The sequence below is a fragment of the Mesoplodon bidens genome (assembly GCF_964165515.1).
Source record: "Mesoplodon bidens genome assembly, chromosome: 2".
Lineage (NCBI taxonomy): Eukaryota > Metazoa > Chordata > Mammalia > Artiodactyla > Ziphiidae > Mesoplodon > Mesoplodon bidens.
In genome coordinates this window covers 177,040,166-177,060,722 of record NC_138177.1, presented here as the reverse complement: position 1 = coordinate 177,060,722, position 20,557 = coordinate 177,040,166, and the positions used below count along the sequence as shown (strand labels likewise).

The 20,557-nt window shown below is 43.9% G+C and overlaps 2 protein-coding genes across 3 annotated transcripts; both read left to right on the top strand.

The window, feature by feature from the left end:
- Positions 1-1,167: 1,167 nt before the first annotated feature.
- LOC308612986 (melanoma antigen preferentially expressed in tumors-like) lies at positions 1,168-18,571 on the top strand. 2 transcript variants are annotated; one of them, XM_081225847.1, is made up of 4 exons: positions 1,168-1,240; positions 2,204-2,513; positions 16,094-16,666; positions 17,689-18,571. In XM_081225847.1, exons 2-4 carry the CDS (start codon positions 2,227-2,229, stop codon positions 18,245-18,247), a joined length of 1,419 nt encoding a protein of 472 aa, XP_081081973.1. In that variant the 5' UTR covers positions 1,168-1,240; positions 2,204-2,226; the 3' UTR covers positions 18,248-18,571. The 2 variants fall into 2 exon arrangements, with proteins under 2 accessions (XP_081081973.1, XP_081081972.1); XM_081225846.1 differs by lacking the exons at positions 1,168-1,240; positions 2,204-2,513 and adding exons at positions 13,972-14,542; positions 15,306-15,625.
- LOC308612718 (PRAME family member 12-like) lies at positions 3,242-6,038 on the top strand (the record flags this gene model as incomplete). Its single annotated transcript, XM_081225368.1, has 2 exons — positions 3,242-3,537; positions 4,780-6,038. The coding sequence occupies 2 exons, from the start codon at positions 3,242-3,244 to the stop codon at positions 5,351-5,353; spliced, it is 870 nt and encodes a 289-aa protein (XP_081081494.1). The 3' UTR covers positions 5,354-6,038.
- Positions 18,572-20,557: the final 1,986 nt, after the last annotated feature.

The following is a 20,557-nucleotide window of genomic DNA, read 5'->3' as shown; positions in this document are numbered from 1 at the left end:
GAAAACAGTAATTATCAAAATATACTTGGAAAGGGGATAATGGGACTATAGTTCAGCTTCCAAGACCCCTGGAAAATGGGTGGAGCTATTTGCCATCTGGGAATTATCCTCTGTGGGGAAAAAACCTAAAGGAAAACATCTCTTCTTAGCAGCTGCCCCTGGATGGCAGGGTTATTTGTGACTGACCATGTTCATGTCTCCCCCTGGGTCCAAGTTCCCAAACAGCCCACAGTGCCCACCATCAGTGGTCTCAGTCTTGGAAATGCCTGACTTCTCAGGGCTCCCAGCCTCTCCCTCTTCTCACATTCTCAGATTAATCTTTTCATGCCTGTTTGTTGTGCTGATCCCATCATTCTGGGAGGAAACACCGTCAGAGATGACACTGCCTCCTCTTAGCCACTCCCTTTCAATTTCTAAACTCCACGCAGAGAATAGCCTTTAAATCTTCTCCCTTCTCAGGAGAAAACAACAACAACAACTATGTTTTCCACTGTTTAGCACATTCACAGTCCCCCTTTAGGAATGCCCAGCTCCTTGCTGCCCAGCCCCGCCCTTCTCACTGTGATTTTGACCTGACCTCCTTCAGAGAAGCCCTGACATAGGCTGGAAAACCAACCACATCCCCAAAAGCACTTCCCTTGCTGCCTGAATAAGCTCATGATCTCCCATGTTTCCGACATGACACCTAAGTGACACTTGATACAGGGATGGATTTATTGTGTTTCCTTTGGGAACAACACCACTGTCTTCATGAAGCTGTTTTTATTCTGGGACATTTTGATAATTGTGATATGGCCAAAGATCCCCCAACACTGATGCTTTAAATTTTTGTTTTTCCTATCCAATATCACAAATCAATAACCCCTTCCCTGTCTCATACCCGCAGGTATAACTATTGGTATTGGTAAAACCCAATCAATATTTGTGGAGTGAATCAAGGAACGTGCCTTTGACTCCAATACCCCTCCTTCGTTCTTTCTCTTTCCTGAATGAATATCTGATTCAATCCATTCCTCTTGAGATAGACAAAGATCCGATCAGGATTAACCTGAAGGACAGTCTGGAATCTAATCAGGTATGCTTTCTGATTGGAAGTTAGTAGTTGGAAAGAAGGAAGTTGTGATTAGAAAGATCTATAAAGTCTTCATGTACCAAAGAAGAGATGCAGAATCCAGTCACCTCCTGGATTTTCTGAGGAGTCTGAGGTCCTAGCACCACCCCGCCGATATCATCAGAGCTGGTCAGTTACATACCTCAGCTAAGGACACCCTCATCTTCCCCATGATCTCTGTGTCTTGAATGGTGGCATGCAGCTTGATATGGAAGGTTTCTTATTTCTTTTCAGATAAATGGATTTAAGATTTTCGTTTTACCTCTAAGTGTAATTTTGCCTTAATCCCAAATACTTTGATTTGTGCTTTGGTTTATATTATTTTTAAATGTCTTAACCAAACAGATTTTCTTTTTTTTTTTTTTTTTTTTTGTGGTATGCGGGCCTCTCACTGTTGTGGCCTCTTCTGTTGCAGAGCACAGGCTCCGGACGCGCAGGCTCAGCGGCCATGGCTCACGGGGCCAGCCGCTCCGCCGCATGTGGGATCTTCCCGGACCGGGGCACGAACCCGTGTCCCCTGCATCGGCAGGCGGACTCTCAACCACTGTGCCACCAGGGAAGCCCCAGATATTCTTTTTAATGAAAAGTATCTCTTTGGAATTTTATTTCTTGACATTTAAAATATTTACTTTGTGCAAATAGCATTCATTTTAGGGGTATTTCCTTCATCTTTCTCAGCCAAGTTAACTGTGGGAATTGAGGATGGAGGCTGTGCTGGGCCACATGATGCTCCTATTCCCATAGTTTTGGGGCCCTAAGTGATGGTCTGAAAGTTTTCCCCCAAGAAAGATAAGGGACATTGTTAAGGCTCGTGGTACACACTTACCACTGGGACATGAATTAAGCAAAGCAGTGGGTGGAAATGGATGGACTAGTGGTTGCCTTTCCTTTTCTTCAGTACTTGTGAGATACTTGTTCTGCTGCTAGTAGGGAAAGAGTTATGGCTTTGTGCCCACTGAACCTAGACTGGAATTGGGGAAAATTGAGGCTCTTCTATCACTGCGCTAAGTCCCTCTGAAGGGTGGGGAGACAATGGAGGCTTGTTCATGCTTGGCATGAAAAGGATGCCTTGTTCTCTGACGGCTTCCACAGGTTTCCTTTTGGAAAAGATCAGAATGAGTATCTGGAATCCACCCAGACTCCTGGACCTAGTGGGAATTTGCCTGCTGAGGGATGAGGCCTTGGCCTTTGCTGCTCTGGAGAATCTACCAACAGAGTTCTTCCCACCACTGTTCATGGAGGCCGTCCATGGGAGACACAGTGAGAGCCTGAAGGCCATGGTGCAAGCCTGGCCCTTTGTCCGACTACCTCTGGGAGGCCTGATGGAGATGCCTCATGTGGGGGCCTTACAAGCAGTGTTGGATGGGCTTGATATCCTGCTTGCCCAGAAGGATTGCCCCAGGTGAGTCTGCCAGGTAGGCTGGTAGGGTCCTAGACATTGTTGAAGGGACAGCTGGTGTCATAAGAGTAGATAGCCAAGGGATGGACAAGAGGCTTCTGATGATACCAAGGAAGAAGCTCAGAGGCCTTGGACATTGCTGAGCTCACTTCGGGAAATGCCTTCTGGAAGTATAGGAGTACCTAAGATGCAGGGGAGCCTGAAAGAACGTGCCCCCACAGCCTCCTAGTGATGATTAAACGTACTAGAAGTAGAAAACCAGAAAGAATGGAAGGGGCAAAGGAGATGGAGGAAAGAAAGGCAGAGAGGGAAGAAGAGGGCAAGGCAGCAGGTGATGTCAGGAATGTGAAGTAAAAGCACATGTGGGAAATGAGTGTTGCCTAAATTCTGAGTCTGTGGTTTCATTCAGTGTGAATCTTAAACCATCCATGCCAATCTGCTGTTTCCCCCACAGGAGGTGCAGACTGCAGGTGCTGGATTTAAGGAATACTGGCCAGGACTTCTGGAGCATGTGGTCTGGATCCAATGTCCATGTGCTCTCAAGCTCATCAATGGCACCAGTGGCTAAGGACAGGTCAAGGACAGAGCAGCCCTTGGCTCCCTTGGAGGTGTTTATAAAACTTTGCCTCAATGAAGGGACCATGGATGAATTCTTTATCTACCTCATGCAGTAGGTGGAGAAGAGAAAAGTTTCCATACACCTGTGCTGTAAGAAGCTAAAAATTGTTACAATGTCCATGGAAAATATTATGAAGGTCCTGCATATGGTGCAACTGGACTGTATCCAGGAGGTGCAAGTGAATTGCACCTGGAATCTGTACACCCTGGCCGTGTTTGCTCCTCTCCTGGGCCAGATGAGTAATGTGCAGAGACTCCTTCTCTCCCACATCCATGTCTCTGCACTTGAGGAACAGGAACAGCAGCACTTTGTCCAAATTACCTCTCAGTTCCTCAGGCTGCACCACCTCCGGGATCTCCGTATGGAATCTCCCTCCTTCCTCCAAGGTCGCCTGGACAAGATGCTCAGGTGAGGATGGCACCACTGACCGAGTAACAGAGAACACAACACTAGAATGTCACATACATTGTTTCCTTTGTTGCTCTACCTTGAAGTGTGGCATCACATAACCACACAAATCAAGGTAGAGGGACAAAGTGCGATAGAGGCTCTGGAAAGGGACACCATGCTTGGAAGCTATAGATTGGAGCGTTCAGATGTATCAGAGTGTTTGTGATTTCTTTCTCAGGAAGAGATGTCTTTGTTCAGGTGACTTAAAAAAAAAACAGGTAAGAGGGCACTGAAGAGGGGAAACAAGCTCAGACCTGAGTATTTCTAGGGAAGCTCTGTGCTCAACCATTTTGTGACCACAGTGAGCCTGTCTCAAATTCCCCATCTGTAAAATGTTGCTTGTGCTCCAGATAAGGTAATTAATATATGGGAAATGCATGATTCTGGTGGTAAGGAATGGGGAGCCAAAAGCAAAATAAAAAGTGGTAGGTGGTTTGCAGATGATGCAGGGATGTAACTGAGCCCCTGCAGACTGGAAACCCCAGTTGATGATGTGGGATCTTGTCCAGATTGGTTCCCTGTTCATGTCTCCCTCCAGCCTCATCTGGCCCAGAGATATGGGTACCTGGGGCTCAAGTAGTGAGCTAAAGGCACCCTGATTTGAGAGTATTTTTTTGTTTGTTTTGACTCTAAATATGAAAATTCAGTGATGCCCACTCTTTTTTTTTTTTTTTTGTGGTACGCGGACCTCTCCCTGTTGTGGCCTCTCGCGTTGCGGAGCACAGGCTCCTGACGCGCAGGCCCAGCGGCCATGGCTCACAGGCCCAGCCGCTCCGCGGCATGTGGGATCCTCCCGGACCGGGGCACGAACCCGTGTCCCCTGCATCGGCAGGCGGACTCTCAACCACTGCGCCACCAGGGAAGCCCCATATGCCCACTCTTGATTGAGACTCTGTGCTAGGCTCTCCTCTGAGCATGTTCTAGTGAATTCCACTATTTTAGTTCATCCGCAAAAGGAAGTGGAGTATGTTGTACCCTGCTTGACTGGTGAGGAAAGAGAGCTTTCAAGATTCTGTGTGCTTCTCTCAGCCAAACAAAGAAGATGACAGGAGTCAGGCCAAAATGAGATTGGGCCTTCTGGGTATTGATTGTTATCAGACGGTCAAAATGACCTTGGCCTTGGGTAAATCACTTATCTCCCACCTTGAGGTCATGTTACATCCCAGTTTCCAAGACCTAATTCCTCAGTTTCTCTCCCAGGTGCCTGAAGACTCCCTTGGAGAACCTCGCAATAACTCACTGTCTGATTACAGAATCAGACTTGAAACATCTGTCCCAGTGCCTGAACATCAGTCAGCTAAAGGGCCTGGATCTGAGTGGTGTCACACTGACTGACTTTAGTCCTGAGCTCCTCCAAGTTCTGCTGAAGAAAGTTGCAGCCACGCTCCAGGAACTGGACTTAAATCTGTGTGGAATCATGGACTGTCAACTTGAGGCCATCCTGCCTGCCCTGAGCCACTGCTCCCAGCTCAGGACCTTCAGCATTTGTGGGAACCTCCTCTCCATGGCCATCATGGAGAAGCTGCTGCGTCATACTGATGGACTGCCCAGTTTAATTCTAGAGCTGTATCCTGCCCCAAGGGAGAGTTACAGCTCTCTGAGAATCCTACACCTGGGGAGACTTGCCCAGCTTCAGGCTGAGCTGGTTGAGATTATGAGGAACTTAGGAAGGCCCAGGACCATCTGGATTAGCTCTAGCCCCTGTCCTCGCTGGGGCAATGAGATATTCTGTCATGAGAAGACCATTATATACTGCTGTTTTGTCCCTCCCTAGTTGGTTGCCTCTTTGAAAAGCTTTCTTCTGGGCACTGGAAACCGAAACCTAGGAAATAGGTGCATTGTGATGAGAACACAGACCTATGGTTTCAGGCATCTGCTCAACATGAATGTGAAAAGGAAAGGTGATCCAGCAGGGGTGCAAGATTGAAGGGGAAAAGTTGACTCAAAGAGTTGATGGGAAATTCAGGGTGTTGGTGCTCCAGGGATGGAGTGGATATAGGGGTGGAGGAACCTTAAGCAAAAGCCTCAGTTACCTTGTAAAAGGAACATAATGATACAAATCCAGCTGATTAGACATTTGTACATTCCAATGAGAGAATGCACTTGAGGGCTTGGCCCTGGAGCTAGCATACACTAAGAGATAATTCAATGAGTCTTTCCCTTCTTTTTCTCTCCTAGTGGAAACCTCAGTATCTACATTCCTCTAGCTTACCCTCTATTCCTTACAACAGGGTGGAGAGCAAACCCAGGGCCTGAAATGGGTCTCACCTTTCACATGTGGACACCAATGAATCATGGTTCACTCAAGCTGCTCTATCAGCCAGTGCAGGGAGGAGGAAGGGAGGGCATAGGAGAGATTGGATTCATCTCTAGTGATAGACATTCTGAGCCTCAGGTCTCCTAGGCCACCAGCTGGTAGATTAGACAGGAGGACATAAATCAGTTTTGTAAGCAGGATTGTATACGTCAGTACTTTTTAAAAATTTTGCTGTCCTGTTAATACTAGTTGAGTTTAAATATTTGCACATTTATATGAGTATTAAATACATGAAATTTCTTTGAAAGTTGTAGAGGTAATTTAGTACTTGTAAAGAATGCATGTGGATTTTTAAAAAAATGTTGAACTTCCTTTGGCGTCTCAAGACAAATAAGACATGAAAACTGATTTTAAAGATCAATGAATGAGATTTTTTCTCCTTTAAAAATATTTAGAATAATAAAATTTTAGAGCTAGGATTACAGTTATATTTTTTAAAGTAAACTTTATTTTTAAGAGCAGTTTTAGATTCACAGTGAAATTGAACAGAAAGTACAGAGAGTTCCCATTTGTCTCTTGCCCCCAAGTGTACAGCCTCCCTGGATATCCAAATCTCCCACCAGAAGAGTACATTTGCTATAATTCATGAATCTACACTGAGACATCCTTATCAACCAAACTTCATAGTTTACACCAAGGTTCACTCTTAGGGTTGTACATTCTATGGGTTTTGACAAATGTATAGTTGCATGTATCTACTAGTGTAGTATCATAATAGAGTATTTTCACTGTCCTAACTTATAAGAACCTGCTGTATAGCACAGGGAACTCTACTCAATACTCTGCAATGGCTTATATGGGAAACAAATGTAAAAAAAAAAAGAGAGAGAGAGAGTGGATATATGTATATGTATAACTGATTCACTTTGCTGTACACCTGAAACTAACACAACATTGTAAATCAACTATACTCCAATAAAATTTAAAAAATAAAATCCTCTTTGCTCTGCCTATTTATCTTTTCCACCCCCGAGTCCCTGGCCACCATGGATATTTTTGCTTTCCCCAGAGCTTTGCCTTTTCCAAAATGTCATATAGAGTTACAGATGTAGGAAACAATGTTATGGTTTCCTGGGTAGAAAGGTGGGGGAGGGATAGATTGGGAGATTGGGATTGACATATACACACTACTATATATAAAATAGATAACTAGTAAGAACCCACTTTATAGCACAGGGAACTCTACTCAATACTCTGTAATGACCTATATGGGAAAAGAATCTAAAAAAGAATGGATATATGTATATGTAGAACTGATTCACTTTGCTGTACAGCAGAAAGTAACACAACATTGTAAATCATCTATGCTCCAATAAAAATTTTTAGAAAAGAAAAAATGTCATATTTCTGGAATCATACAGTATGTAACCTTTTCAGATTGACTTCTTTCACTTATTAAGTTTCTTCCATGTCTTTTCATGTTTTGATTACATTCCTTGTCTGAATACACCACAGTATATTTGCTCACTCATACACTGAAAGACAGCTTTGTTGCTTCTTTGGTTTGCTGCTAAAATCATCTGTGTGCATGTTTTGTTTGGACATAAGTTTTCAACTCATTTGGATAGATACCAAGGAACGAGGCTGCTGGATCATATGAAAAGGGTACATATTACAATTTTTTCTGTTGACAAACTTACCTGTTAGACAATGATGAAATAAAATTTATATTTTAAGGCAGGACAAGAAAAAAATTAAACATTAAAGTCTCTCTCTGTGTTTGTTTGGGCCTCCTGCCTACCTAATATGCAATGAGCTCCTCAAAGATGGGAGTGCCTACTCAACATTAAAGATCAATTTTTCTTTTTCTTCTGATGTTAGCAATGTAACTTCTTAAAAGAATAGTGTTCTTTCCCAGCTCTGTAGGGGTTCATGGTGACTTGCTGCTCACTTTGTATGTGCTTACCTGGACTATGTATTCTTGGTGAACTTTATGTAAAATATCAGGATGTCATTTTGATGTATGATCCTTTGACTCAAAAATGTATATTACTATGCCTTTGACTTCTAACCCATGGAACAGTTTCCAGGGCTTTTTGAGAATCTGCTTCCTGGGTTATAATCCTGTTTGGCTCCAATAAAATTCCCTTTTTTTCCTCCCTAACTTGAGAGTTAATTGAATTTTCATCAACAACATTAATAGTCTCATAAAGTGCAGGGACTGTGTCTCTATCACCTTGTGGTCCTGCAGCTGAACAAGAAGCCTGGTGTGGCAGTAAATGCTTATGACTGTGGGTGCATGGACATATTTAACAACAATTTATAGCCAAACGTTATTTTGCACTGAAATGCACATTTTGGGAAAGTCAACACTAGCTGTCTACAAATAATGTAAATAAATTGGATATGGAAGAAATAGCACTTGTGGTCAATGCATTTGTACATATAAGTTGTACTTGAAAGTGTAACTGAGCAGAACCCTATGGGCCCTTCCCAGGACAGACTCCCCGTCATGTCCTGCACCTGCCTCTTGGTTGTAGAAAACCTTTATCCTCCTAGGCCTATCCTGAGTTCCAAAGAATAAACAGAAAATATGACAAAATGCAGAAACAAAGGAAAATAATCAAGCAGGACAAAATAATAATAGCTTAGCTATTAAACAAATTCAAAGACCTTTAGTTCCTCCTCAAGGGCTATAGATAACATTCTGAGCCATATCCTTGAGCTACTTTGAAAACACTGAATGAAGTGAACTCCAGGCTGACTACAAGCACATAGAGACCAGAGGGGTTGGAAGCAGAAGCTTGATGATATTTATTCCTGGTTACCTCATCACCAACTACCAGAAGAATGTCCATGAGCTGATCACACACCCTACAATGCTCTCTCTCACCCTGTCTTTAAAAATCTTTTCCTGAAAGTCATCAGGGAATTTGGGCCTTTTGAGCAATAATTGCCCCTGTTCTTTGCTTGGTGCCTGCAATAAATGCTACACTTTCCTTCATCACTCTCAGTATCAGTAGATTGGTTTCACTGCACACAGATCAGTGGACCCGAGTTTGGTTCAGTAACAAAAGAAACCTTCACTTGTTTCCCATATTTTGTTGGTTTTGCCCAAGTAAGACAGGACTATACTCTCAATGTAAAACATCCCAACAATACAGATAGAAGAAACATATCCCCTGAACTTCCTCTTCATCCCAGGCCCCTCTCCAGAGAGTTCAGTTTAGTGTACTTTCCAGACTTCTCTCTGACCTTCTGTACATTTATTTTTGCATGTGCTAACGTCTGGTTCAGCTTCCCTTATAGAAACGGTGTCTTAGTAATTCAGATCATCTTGCTTTTTTACGTTTAAGGGGGGGTCTTAAGGATCAGTCCTCATTCATATCAGCGGGCATATAGTAGTCCATAAAATGAATGGCCCACATTTTAACACTTTGCCTCCTTATGTAAATTTAGGTTGCTCCAGTGTTTTGTTGTTCTCGCCAACCATAGAGTAATAAAGGCTCATGTGTGATCTCAGGACACGGGATGGGAGAGAGTGCCAGGTCTTCAACGGGGAAGAGTGTGATTCACAGAAGAGCTAGTAATTTGTTTGGTAATTAGATGTTTGTCCTGCCATACAGATACATCACTCAGATAAAGTTATCTCTTGATAATATCTCTCTCTCTGGCCCAGGTCCCCTTTCTAAATTCTTTTAGGTAGTTCAGAGAGAGGTGAAATGCTTTCTTTGTTTGTTTCAGTCTGCTGTGTCTTCATTGCCTACAGCTCAAAACAATAAGTATACCAGTGTTGCACATTGGGAAGGGCTCTTGTTTAATCCCTTTACCTTCCTGCACTACTGTGGTCTAGGTACACATCTGCCTGTATTAAATTTAGTTTTCAGCTTATGTGTTTTTTGTCTGCCTCAATAGAATGTAAAGTCTGTACATATGAGATAACATGGTAGTGGGACATATCACATTAATTGGATGTTTCCCTGTTACCCAGAATAGCAGTTGGTACACTTTAGATACTCAGTAAACACATTTTAATTGAATGATAATTGACAAATATAATTGTAGATATTTAAAGTGTGCAATGTGGTGATGTGATATATGTATGTATTGTGAAGTGATTACCAAGGTCAAGATAATTAAGACATCCACAACCTCGTAGCTAACTCTTTTTGTGTTTGTGGTGAGAATGCTTATAAGATCTACTCTCAGCAAATTTTAAATATACAATATTATATTATTAGCTATAGTCACTGTGAGTGTACTAGATCCTTGAAGAGACGTCTGAACACCATGTTCACTGCAGCGTTATTCACAATAGCCACAATATGGAAACAACCTAAAAGTCCTTTGATGGATGAATGAATAAAGGAAAAGTTGTATATGTTCATACTCGTATATTATTCAGCCATAAAAAGGAAATTCTGCCATTTGTGAAAATATGGATAAACTTTGAGGACGTTATGCTAAGTGAAGTAAGCCAGAGAGAGAAAGACAAATACTACATTGTATCATTTATATGTAGACTCAAAAAAAGGAAAAGAAAATCAATTTCTCATGAACAGAGAATAAAATGGTGGTTGACAGGGGCTGGGCTGGAGGGAATGGAGAGAAGTACATCAAAGGGTACAAATTTTCAGTTACGAGAAGAATAAATAATCCTCTTAAATGAATCGAGGAGAAAAGAGTGAGAGGGCAATACTGGGTAAGAGTATTAGGCTGTGTCACATGTGCTGGAGACACCCCAGTGAACTTGTCCACAGAGCCCTCCCCCCACCCACCGCCACCACCAGAAGCTCCTGCCGGTCCTCAGCCCGGGACGTTAGAGGATTTTCCCACAAGAGGGAGGCCAGTACAGGTCCCTGCGCTCCTCCTTCATTTGTGCTGGACAAGCAATGGGTCCTGGTTTGACTTTCATCTCCTATGACCTTCATAAGGATTAAAGTAGACAATTTGCTGTCATTTGGATGACGAAGACACAGTAAGAGACCTCATTATTTCTCATTTTCTCCTGAAAAACACAATTCTCAAAGTCTGGAAGCTGTGATGAGTGAGGAGACAAAACTGCAAAATTTCCAAAGAGCATCCCTTCCTCTGGCATAAATGTCAAGGTGAGGATCCTCGCCTTCCCTCTTAACCTGCCCCTGATATTTGCATCCAGACTGGATGCTCACCACTCTTTCTCTCTCCAGACTCTTCGCTGGCCAGACACTGTGCTCTTGTGGTGAGTACGAGAGCAGCCACTGGAGCCTAATGCCAGGCAGGGCAAGCAAATCCAGACCCTGGGAACTCACATTCCCAAATCCAGGGCCTCAGTGTCTCCAGTGGCCTCAGACACAAATCCTCAGACTTGATGGGACATGGTCCTGTGAGAGCCAGAGGACATGATCTCTTGCTAGGCTGACATTTCTCTACTCCCACCTCATTCTGGGTCCTACACCAGCTCCTCTGGATATTCTCTGCACTCCTCTCTCTTCTCTCCTTCATGCCCTGTGGCCCAATCCTGCCTGGAGAGAGTCCCAGACATCCTCCCCACCCACCATGTCTCTACAAGCCTGTCCTTTGGGATTAATTGCCCAGACCCAGGGTAATGTTGTCATCAAGTCTTTATTGATGAGGAAGAAAGAGCAACAGCTCCTTGTTTATAGCAAGTTATTAGTGGATCTAAAGTGGAACCAGACCCTGTTGAGACTGGAGGGGGCAAGGAGGGTCAACTCAGAGACCTGGACTTTAAAAAGGCACAGAAAGCAAGAAATTCAGGGAAAGAAGACATTTGACTTAGGAGAGAAAAAAAAGCTTACTGGACCTGAGGAGAAATTTGTCAGCTCAAGGGCTGGGCCAAGAGAGCCACAGATGGGAGAGCCTCTGCAGGGGACTGGTCTTCAAGGTGCTCCATCACCTGTCGCACCTAGGAAGACCAGAGGAGTCAAGATCCTCCTCTGCTACCCAGGAGAGTTCACCCCTCAGCAGTCCTGTGTGCCTCAATGGATCCAGAAGTGCAGCAGGGAAACTCTATGCTTTGGGGTTAGTCATATTCTACAAAATAACTCAGTAGAATTAGAGAAGAGTTCCTTGATTTCTTCTGATCCCAGTGGAAGGGTGTCCCAGCATTCTAGCCAGGCTCCAGGTTCGAGGAGAGGTAATGTTGGTGGGCTGCAGAAAGAGAGGACTTCCAAGTCAGTTCATGCTGGAAGAGGGAACTGGAGGCACACATATATTCTAAACCCTTATGCAGAGACCTGGGAGCAGATGTTTTAGAATCTCACTTGGGATACTGTGACAGGAAAAGCAGAGCAGAACGTCCCCCTGATGGGTTCAGAGGGTAGCTCTGACCTGGGCAGCAAACAAGGTCATGAGGACATGCAACCAGGACAGGCTAGAAATGCCAGATCCACCAGATCCACTCTCACCAGACTCTGAGAGTCCTGCTGGACCCAGAATTGGGCAGGAAGGATGGCCCCTCTGTGCACATGGGCTCCCTCTTCCTCGACAGCCAGTGTGTCCCCTGAGTAAACAGGCTCTGTGTGGAGGTGGACAGAGGAGGTTTCCTCTATGCAGGAGGAAGGGAGACAGCTGGGCTTTTAAAATTTCTAGAACATTCCAACATTCTGACCCCTCCTATATCCTTGGATCTCATGGACTGGGATCCCATAGAAACATCTCCAGCTTGGACTCTGTTATTTGCCCATTTACACTGACATCATGTGAAGTTTGTCAGTCAGTTTTTCCTAATGTTTAGGTTCCTTCTGAACCCCTCACCTGAGGGAATCTACCAATTATTCACAGTGTGGAAGTGAGCAGGTTTCTCCCCCAAGGCCACACCTGAATCCACCAGCCTAAAAATGGGAAAAGAGCAGTGAACCTTTCATTTCCTGTGAAGGTTATTTGAGGTAATGGATAAAAAGTGCTGACACCATTGCTCACCAAGTTTTGTGTTCAATAAAAAAGAGTTGTTTATGATGATCATTGTTACTTATCTCACTCTACTGTAGCTCATTAGTAAATGTGTTTGCTGGCCTGAGAGGTAAAATGTCTACTGAGTACAATTCAGTTTATCCCTATTTTATGCAAAGGCTGTTTATACCCATAGCAGAGATGTGGTGAAAGGAATCTTCTGGAAAGGTACCAAGATGGAGAACACTCTTCAAGTCTCTTAGTCTTCTTAGGCTGCTTTATAATTGAATTACATGGACATCACTGTGAATGGAGGAAAGGCATGGAGAATGCTTGGGGGTGGAGGAAGGGTCACACTTTCTTTGTATCCTGAAAAATCAAAAAAATCTTCATGTGATGCAGCCCAGGGTGGGAGTTATCCCTGAACATGGCAGATCCTTAAACACCAAATATAGCTTCTGAATTTTGTAGGGAAAGGCGTTAGTATTTGTGAACAGTGCTTAATATGAGGAGAACAGGATTTTATTTCTGTGTCTAATGACGTCACTTTGATCAGAATTTGTGTTGAACGTTCCTAATTTTGAGGAAGTACTAACTATCAAAATATACTTGGAAAGGGGTCAATGCAATTATGGTTTGGCTGCCAAACCCCTACGAAAATGGCTGTGGCTAATTGCCATCGGGGAGCGTCCCCTGCAGGAAGAGCCTAAAAGAAAATGTTTACTGGTACCAGCCACCACGATGAGGACAGGGTTTGGTGCACCTTATCCACGTTCATGTCTCCCCCTGGGTCCAAGTTCCCAAACAGGCCACAGTGCCCGCCCTCAGTGGCTCTCAGACTTGGAAATACTTGACTTCCCAGGGCTCCCAGCCTCTCCTTCTGCTCACATTCTCAGATTTAGTCTTTTCATGCTACTTTGCTGTGCTGATACCGTCTTTCTGGAGGGAAACACCTTAAACATGACACAGGTTCCCTTTTTAATTTCTAAGCTCCACCCAGAGAAAAGTATTTTAGTCTCCATTTTCCCAAGAGAAAAAAATATATACCCAAACTATACACTGTCTTGATTCATTCACAGTGTCCCTTTAGGAATGCCCAGCTCCACACTGCCCATTCCCCATCCTTCCTTCTCATTGTGATTTTGATCTGACCTGCTTCAGAGAAGCCCTGACTTAAGCCCGGAGTGCCAAGCATATCCCCCATTGCATTTCCCTTGCTCCCTGAATAGGCTCATGATCTGCTATGTTTCTTATATAACACCTAAGTGACAACTTGATGCAGATAGAAGTTTATGCTGTTTCCTTTGGGAATGACACCACCATATTTTTATAATGTTTTAATTTTTGTTTAATTTTTTTAATTTTTGGACATCTTGATTAGTTCGATCTGCGCAAAGATTCTCCAACAATGATGCTTTCTAGTTTTGTTGTTTCTGTCCAATATCAGGAACCAATAATCTCTTCTCACACCCGTGGCTATAACTCAATCAATGTTTGTGCAGTGAATCAATGATTGAGTCCTTGAATCCCCTACCCCCATTTATTCCCTCCTGACTGAAAATCAGATTCAATCAATTCATCAGGATGTAGGTGAAGATCCAATCATGACTAACCTGATGGACACTCTGGAATCTAATCAGGCATCGCTTTCTGATTGGTTGTTAGTAGTTGGAAATGGGGAAGACGTGATTAGAAAGGCCTATAAAAGCCTCGGGCATCAAAGAAGAGATGCAGAAACTTCTTCCTCTGGAACCCACTGTCTGGGTTCTCCACCTGGTCTTAGGACTGAGCACCCTGCCAACCACATCAGAGCTGGTAAGTTATAGACCTCAGTTAAGGACACTCTCCTCTTACGTATGGTCAGCTGGTCTTGAATTGTGCCATGTAGATCAGAATGGCAGGGAGAGGGGTTTCTTTAGTTATTTCTTTTCCGATGAACAAATTTCATGCTTTGGTTTTGCCTCTCAGTGTAGTTTTGCCTCATTCTCAACATTTTGATTTGTCCTTTGGTTTATATCATTTTTAATTATCTTAACCAAGAAGATTTTCCTTTTAATGAAAACATCTGTTTGGAATTTTATTTCTTGACATTTAAAATATTTAGTTTGTACACAAAAGAGCATTCATTTTAGGGGTATGTCCTTCATCTTTTCCAGTCCAAGTTAACAGTGGGAATTGAGGATGGAGGTTGTGTTGGGCCACAAGATGCTCTTATTCCCATAGTTTTAGGGACCTAAGTGATTTAGTTTCTAAAAGTTTTCACCAAAAAGATTAAGGTAAGACTTCAGGCTCATGGTACCCAATTCCCAGTGCAATACAATTAAGCAAAGCAGTGAATGGAAATGAATGGGCAAGTCGTTGGTTTTCTACCTCTTTGGAAGGAGGCTTGCTCTGGTTCCTGTAGAGGCAGCGTTATGGATTTGTGCCCACAGAGACTAGAGTAGAATTCTGCTAAACAGAGGCTCTTCCACTACTGTTGGAGCAGTGATTTGGCTATGAGTTTGTTCCTCTGCAAGGTGAGAAGAGAGATTAAGGGGTGTTCATGCTTGACTGAGAAAGATGCCTTCTTCCCTGCAAGTTTCCACAGGATTCCTGTTGGAGCAGAGTCAGAATGAGTGTCTGGAACCCACCCAGACTCCTGGGCCTGGCGGGAAAGAGCCTGCTGAGGGATGAGGCCTCAAACATCACTGCTCTGGAGTATCTGCCCATCGAGCTCTTCCCCCCACTGTTCATGGAAGCATTCTATGGGAGTCGCAGTGAGACCCTGAAGGCCATGGTGCAAGCCTGGCCCTTTGTCCGCCTGCCTCTGGGGGGCCTGATGAAGATACCTCATCTGGGAACCTTACAAGCAGTGCTGGCTGGGCTTGATATCCTGCTTGCCCAGAAGGATCGCCCCAGGTGAGTCTGATCCAGGTAGCCTGGTAGGGTCTGGGGAGTCTTTGAAGAGCCACCTGGGGTCAGGAGAGTGGATGGACAAGGGATGGACCAGAGGCTTCTGATGATTCCAATGAAGAAACACAGAGGCCTTGGCCATTGCTGAGCTCACTTTGGGAAATGCCTTCTGGAAGTGTAGGAGTGCTTAAGATGCAAGGGAACCTGAAAGTACATGCCTCACCTCCTTCTAGTGATGCTTAAGCATCACTAGAAGGAAGGTACTAGAAGTGGAGAACAAGAAAGGATCGAAGGGGAAAAGGAAATGGAGGAAGGTAAGGCAGAGAGGGAAGAAGAGGGCAAGGCAGCAGGTGATGTCAGGAATGTGAAGTAAAAGCTCAGGTGGGAAGTCTGAGTGCTGCCTAAATTCTGAGACTGTGGTTTCATTATGTGTGGATCTTAAACCATCACTGCAAATCTGCTGTTTCCCCACAGGAGGTGCAAACTGCAGGTTCTGGATTTAAGGCATACTGGACAAGACTTCTGGAGAATGTGGTCTGGAGATAGGGCCCACGGATACTCAAGCACTCTGATGGCACCAGTGGCTGAGGACAGGTCAAAGGCAGAGCAGTCCTTGGCTCCCGTGGTGGTGTTCATAGAACTTCACCTCAAAGAAAGGACCATGGATAGATTCCTCACCTACCTCATCAGGTGGGTGGAGGAGAGGGAAGCTTCCATACACCTGTGCTGTAAGAAGCTGAGGATTCTTTCAATGCCCATGGAAAATATTATGAAGGTCCTGAGTATGGTGCAACTGGACTGTATCCAGGAGGTGCAAGTGAATTGCACCTGGCACCTGTCCACCCTGGCCATGTTTGCTCCTCTCCTGGGCCAGATGGGTAATGTGCAGAGACTCCTTCTCTCCCACATCCACATCGCTGCACTTGAGGAGCAGGAAGAGCAGCACGTTGTCCAAATTACCTCTCAGTTCCTCAGGCTGCACCACCTCCGGGATCTCCATCTGGAATCTCCCTCCTTCCTTGAAGGCTGTCTGGATGAGATGCTCAGGTGAGTGTGCACCGCTGGCCAGGTAATGGTGAACACAACACTAGAATGTGAAACACACTGTCCGCTTTTCTGCTCTATCCTGAAGTGTGGTATCACATAACCATACAAATCAAGGTAGGGGCCCAAACTGGGATAGAGGCTCTGGAAAGGGACACCATGCTAGGAAGATATGGACTAGGGGTTAGGATCTAGTGGTGTGGGTATGTTATTTCTTCTTTAGGAAGAGATATCTTTGTTTAGATGACTTAGGAAAATAGGTAAAGGAAGGGGGCCTTAAAGAATGAAAACTCCATCAGGCCTGAACATTTCTAAATGGGAACTCTGTGCTCATCAGTTTTGTGACCACACTGAGCCTGTCTCAGATTCCCTGTCTGTAAAAGGTTGTTTTTTGCTCCAGATAAGGTACCTAATATATGGATAATACATGATTCTGGAGATGATGGTAATAGAGCAGGAGCCAAAGGGATAATAAAAATTGGAAGATGGTTTGCAGGTGATGCAGGGATGTAACTAAGACCCTGTAGACTGGCAACCCCAGGTGATGTTGTGAGATCTTGCCCACATTGGTCCACTATGCATGTCACCCAGAAGCCTCACTTGGCCTGAGTTATGGGTGCCTGTGGCCCAAGCATGGGCTAAAGGAAGCCTGAGTAGGAAGAATTTTAGGTATGTCACTTACTATTAAAATTCAGTGATGCCCACTCTTGATTGACACAAGGTGTCAGGCTCTCCTCTGAGTATGTTCTAGCGCATTCCATTATCTTCACTCATCCTCAAAAGAAAGTGGAGTATGTTGTACCCTTTTGACAGATGAGGAAAGAGAGCTTTCAAGGTTCTGTGGACTTGATCCAGTCACACAAAGAAGGTGAAAGAACTCAGGATAAAATGAGACTGGGCATTCTGGGTATTGATCATTATCAGATGGTGAGACCAAACTTAGCCTTGGGCAGATGACTTGTCTCCCACCTTAAGTTCACTTTCCACCCCAGTTTCTAAGACCTAATTCCTCTTTTTCTCCCCAGGTGTCTGACAACCCCCTTGGACAACCTTGCAATAACTCACTGCCTCCTTTCGGATTCAGACTTGAGCCAGCTGTCCCAGTGTTCGAACATCAGTCATCTAAAGGGACTGGATCTGAGTGGCGTCTCCCTGACCTACTCTAGTCCTGAGCTACTCCCCGTTCTGTTGGAGAAAGTTGCAGCCACCCTCCAGGAACTGTACTTAGATCAGTGTGGGATCATGGACTCCCATCTTGAGGCCATCCTTCCTGCCTTGAGCCATTGCCCCCAGCTCATGTTCTTCAGCCTGCGTGGAAACCTCATCTCCATGGTCATCATGGAGAAGCTTCTGCGACACACCTCCGGGCTGCCCAGTTTAAGTCAAGAGCTGTATCCTGTCCCTCAGGAGAGTTACAGCTCTCAGGGAATCCTCCAACCTGGGAGAATTGCACAGTGTCGGGCTGAACTGTTTGAGATTCTGAGAGTCTTAGGACGTCCCAGGATCATCTGGATTAGTTCCAGCCCCTGTCTGCACTGTGGAGATAACACATTCTATCATCCCCAGCCCATCATATACTGCTGAAATACCCCTAACTACTTGGGTGCATCTATCAAAAGCTTTCTTCTGAGCACTTGGAAACTGAAATCTAGGACATAGTTGAATCATAAAGGGAAAACAGACCCATGGTTTCAGACATCTGTTCAATATGAATGTGAAAAGAAAAAGTGATTAAGCGAGGGTGCAGAATTGCAGAGGGAAAAGTTAACTCTGAGATGTAATAGGCCTTTAGGGGACATGTGTCCTATAGAGTCAGAAATATGAATCTAAATTTCTTTAGGTGGATTCCAGCTTGAGACACATATGTTGGAGTTCTCCCTGGGTTGATTTTGTAAAGAAATGGTCAGAAATAAAGAGACCCTCAGTATAAACTAACTGCTGCTCTCCATGATGTATTATTCAGTTTTCTCAGTTTATAACTCAGCAAACTCCAGTTACTGATGGAAAAAAAAAAAGGCACTGAGTTGTCTGTGATCTGAAACGTTACCATTCAAGCAAGTTCTTTATTCTGTCTCGGCATCTCTTTCTTCCATCCTTATTTCTGTGGCTGCTCAGTAGGTTAATACACACAAAGGTGAACATACCCAGTGGTCAATGAGCCACTGGAATGAGAGTTCTTGGCAGGGCCCTCACTGCTCACTCAGACCATGACCCTGGACATGAGCAGCCTACATGGTTCTCCTTGTGGGTCCATATGTCTCAGCTAGGGCAGGAAGGGCATGGGGAGGGCATAGGAGAGATCGGAGTCATATCTTGTGATAGACATTCTGAGCCTCAGTTCTCCTAGGCCACCTGCCGGTAGATCAGACCAGAGGATAAAAATTAGTTTGGCAAGCAGGAGTCAACAGTTCAGTATTAAAAAATAAATTAGGGCTTCCCTGGTGGCCCAGTGCTTGAGAATCTTCCTGCTAATGCAGGGGACATGGGTTTGAGCCCTGGCCTGGGAGGATCCCACATGCCACGGAGCAACTAGGCCCATGAGCCACAACTACTGAGCCTGTGTGTCTGGAGCCTGCGCTCCACAATGGGAGAGACCACAACAGTGAGAGGCCTGCGTACGGCAAAAAAAAAAAAAAAAAAAAAAGGAAGCAAGGGAAAAGCAACAAATAACAAAAGGAATCCCCATAAGGTTATCAGCTGATTTTTCAACAGAAGCTCTGTAGGCAAGAAGGGAGTGGCAAGATATATTTAAAGAAATGAAAGGGAAAAACCTACAACCAAGATTACTTTACCCAGCAAAGATCTCATTCAGATTCCACGGAGAAATCAAAAGCTTTACAGACAAGCAAAAGATAAGAGAATTCAGCACCACCAAACCACCTTTACAACAAATGCTAAAGGAACGTTTCTAGACAGGAAACAAAAGAGAAGGAAAAAAAGACCTACAAAAACAAACCCAAAACAGTTAAGAAAATGGTAATAGGAACATACATATCAATAATTACCTTAAATGTAAATGGATTAAATGCTCCAACCAGAAGACACAGACTGGATGAATGGATACAAAAACAGGACCCGTATATATGCTGTCTACAAGAGACCCACTTCAGACCTAGGGATACATACACACTGAAAGTGAGGGGATGGTAAAGATACTCGATGCAAATGGAAATCAAAAGAAAGCTGGAGTAGCAATACTCATATCAGACAAAATAGACTTTAAAATAAAGACTGTTACAAGAGACAAAGAAGGAAACAACATAATGATCAAGGGATCCATCCAAGAAGAAGATACAACAATTGTAAATATTTATGCATCCAACATAGGAGCACCTCAATACATAAGGCAAATGCTAACAGCCATAAAAAGGGAAACTCACAATAACACAATAACACTGGAGGTTTTTAACATCCCACTTGCACCAATGGACAGATCATCCAGACAGAAAATAAATAAGGAAACGCAAGCCTTAAATGACACATTAGACCAGATAGACTTAATTGATATTTATAGAACATTCCATCAGAAAGCAGCAGAATACAATTTCTTCTCAAGTGCACATGGAACATTCTCCAGGATAGATCACATCTTGGGTCACAAATCAAGCCTTGGTAAATTTAAGAAAATTGAACTCATATCAAGCATCTTTTCTGATCACAACGCTATGAGATTAGAAATCAATTACAGGAAAAAAACTGTAAAAAACCACAAACACATGGAGGCTAAACAACATGCTTCTAAATAACTAAGAGCTCACTGAAGAAATCAAAAAATACCACAATGACAATGAAAACATAACCTAAAACCTATGGGATGCAGCAAAAGCAGTTCTAAGAGGGAGGTTTATAGCAATACACTCCTACCTTAAGAAGCAAGAAACATCTCAAATGAAC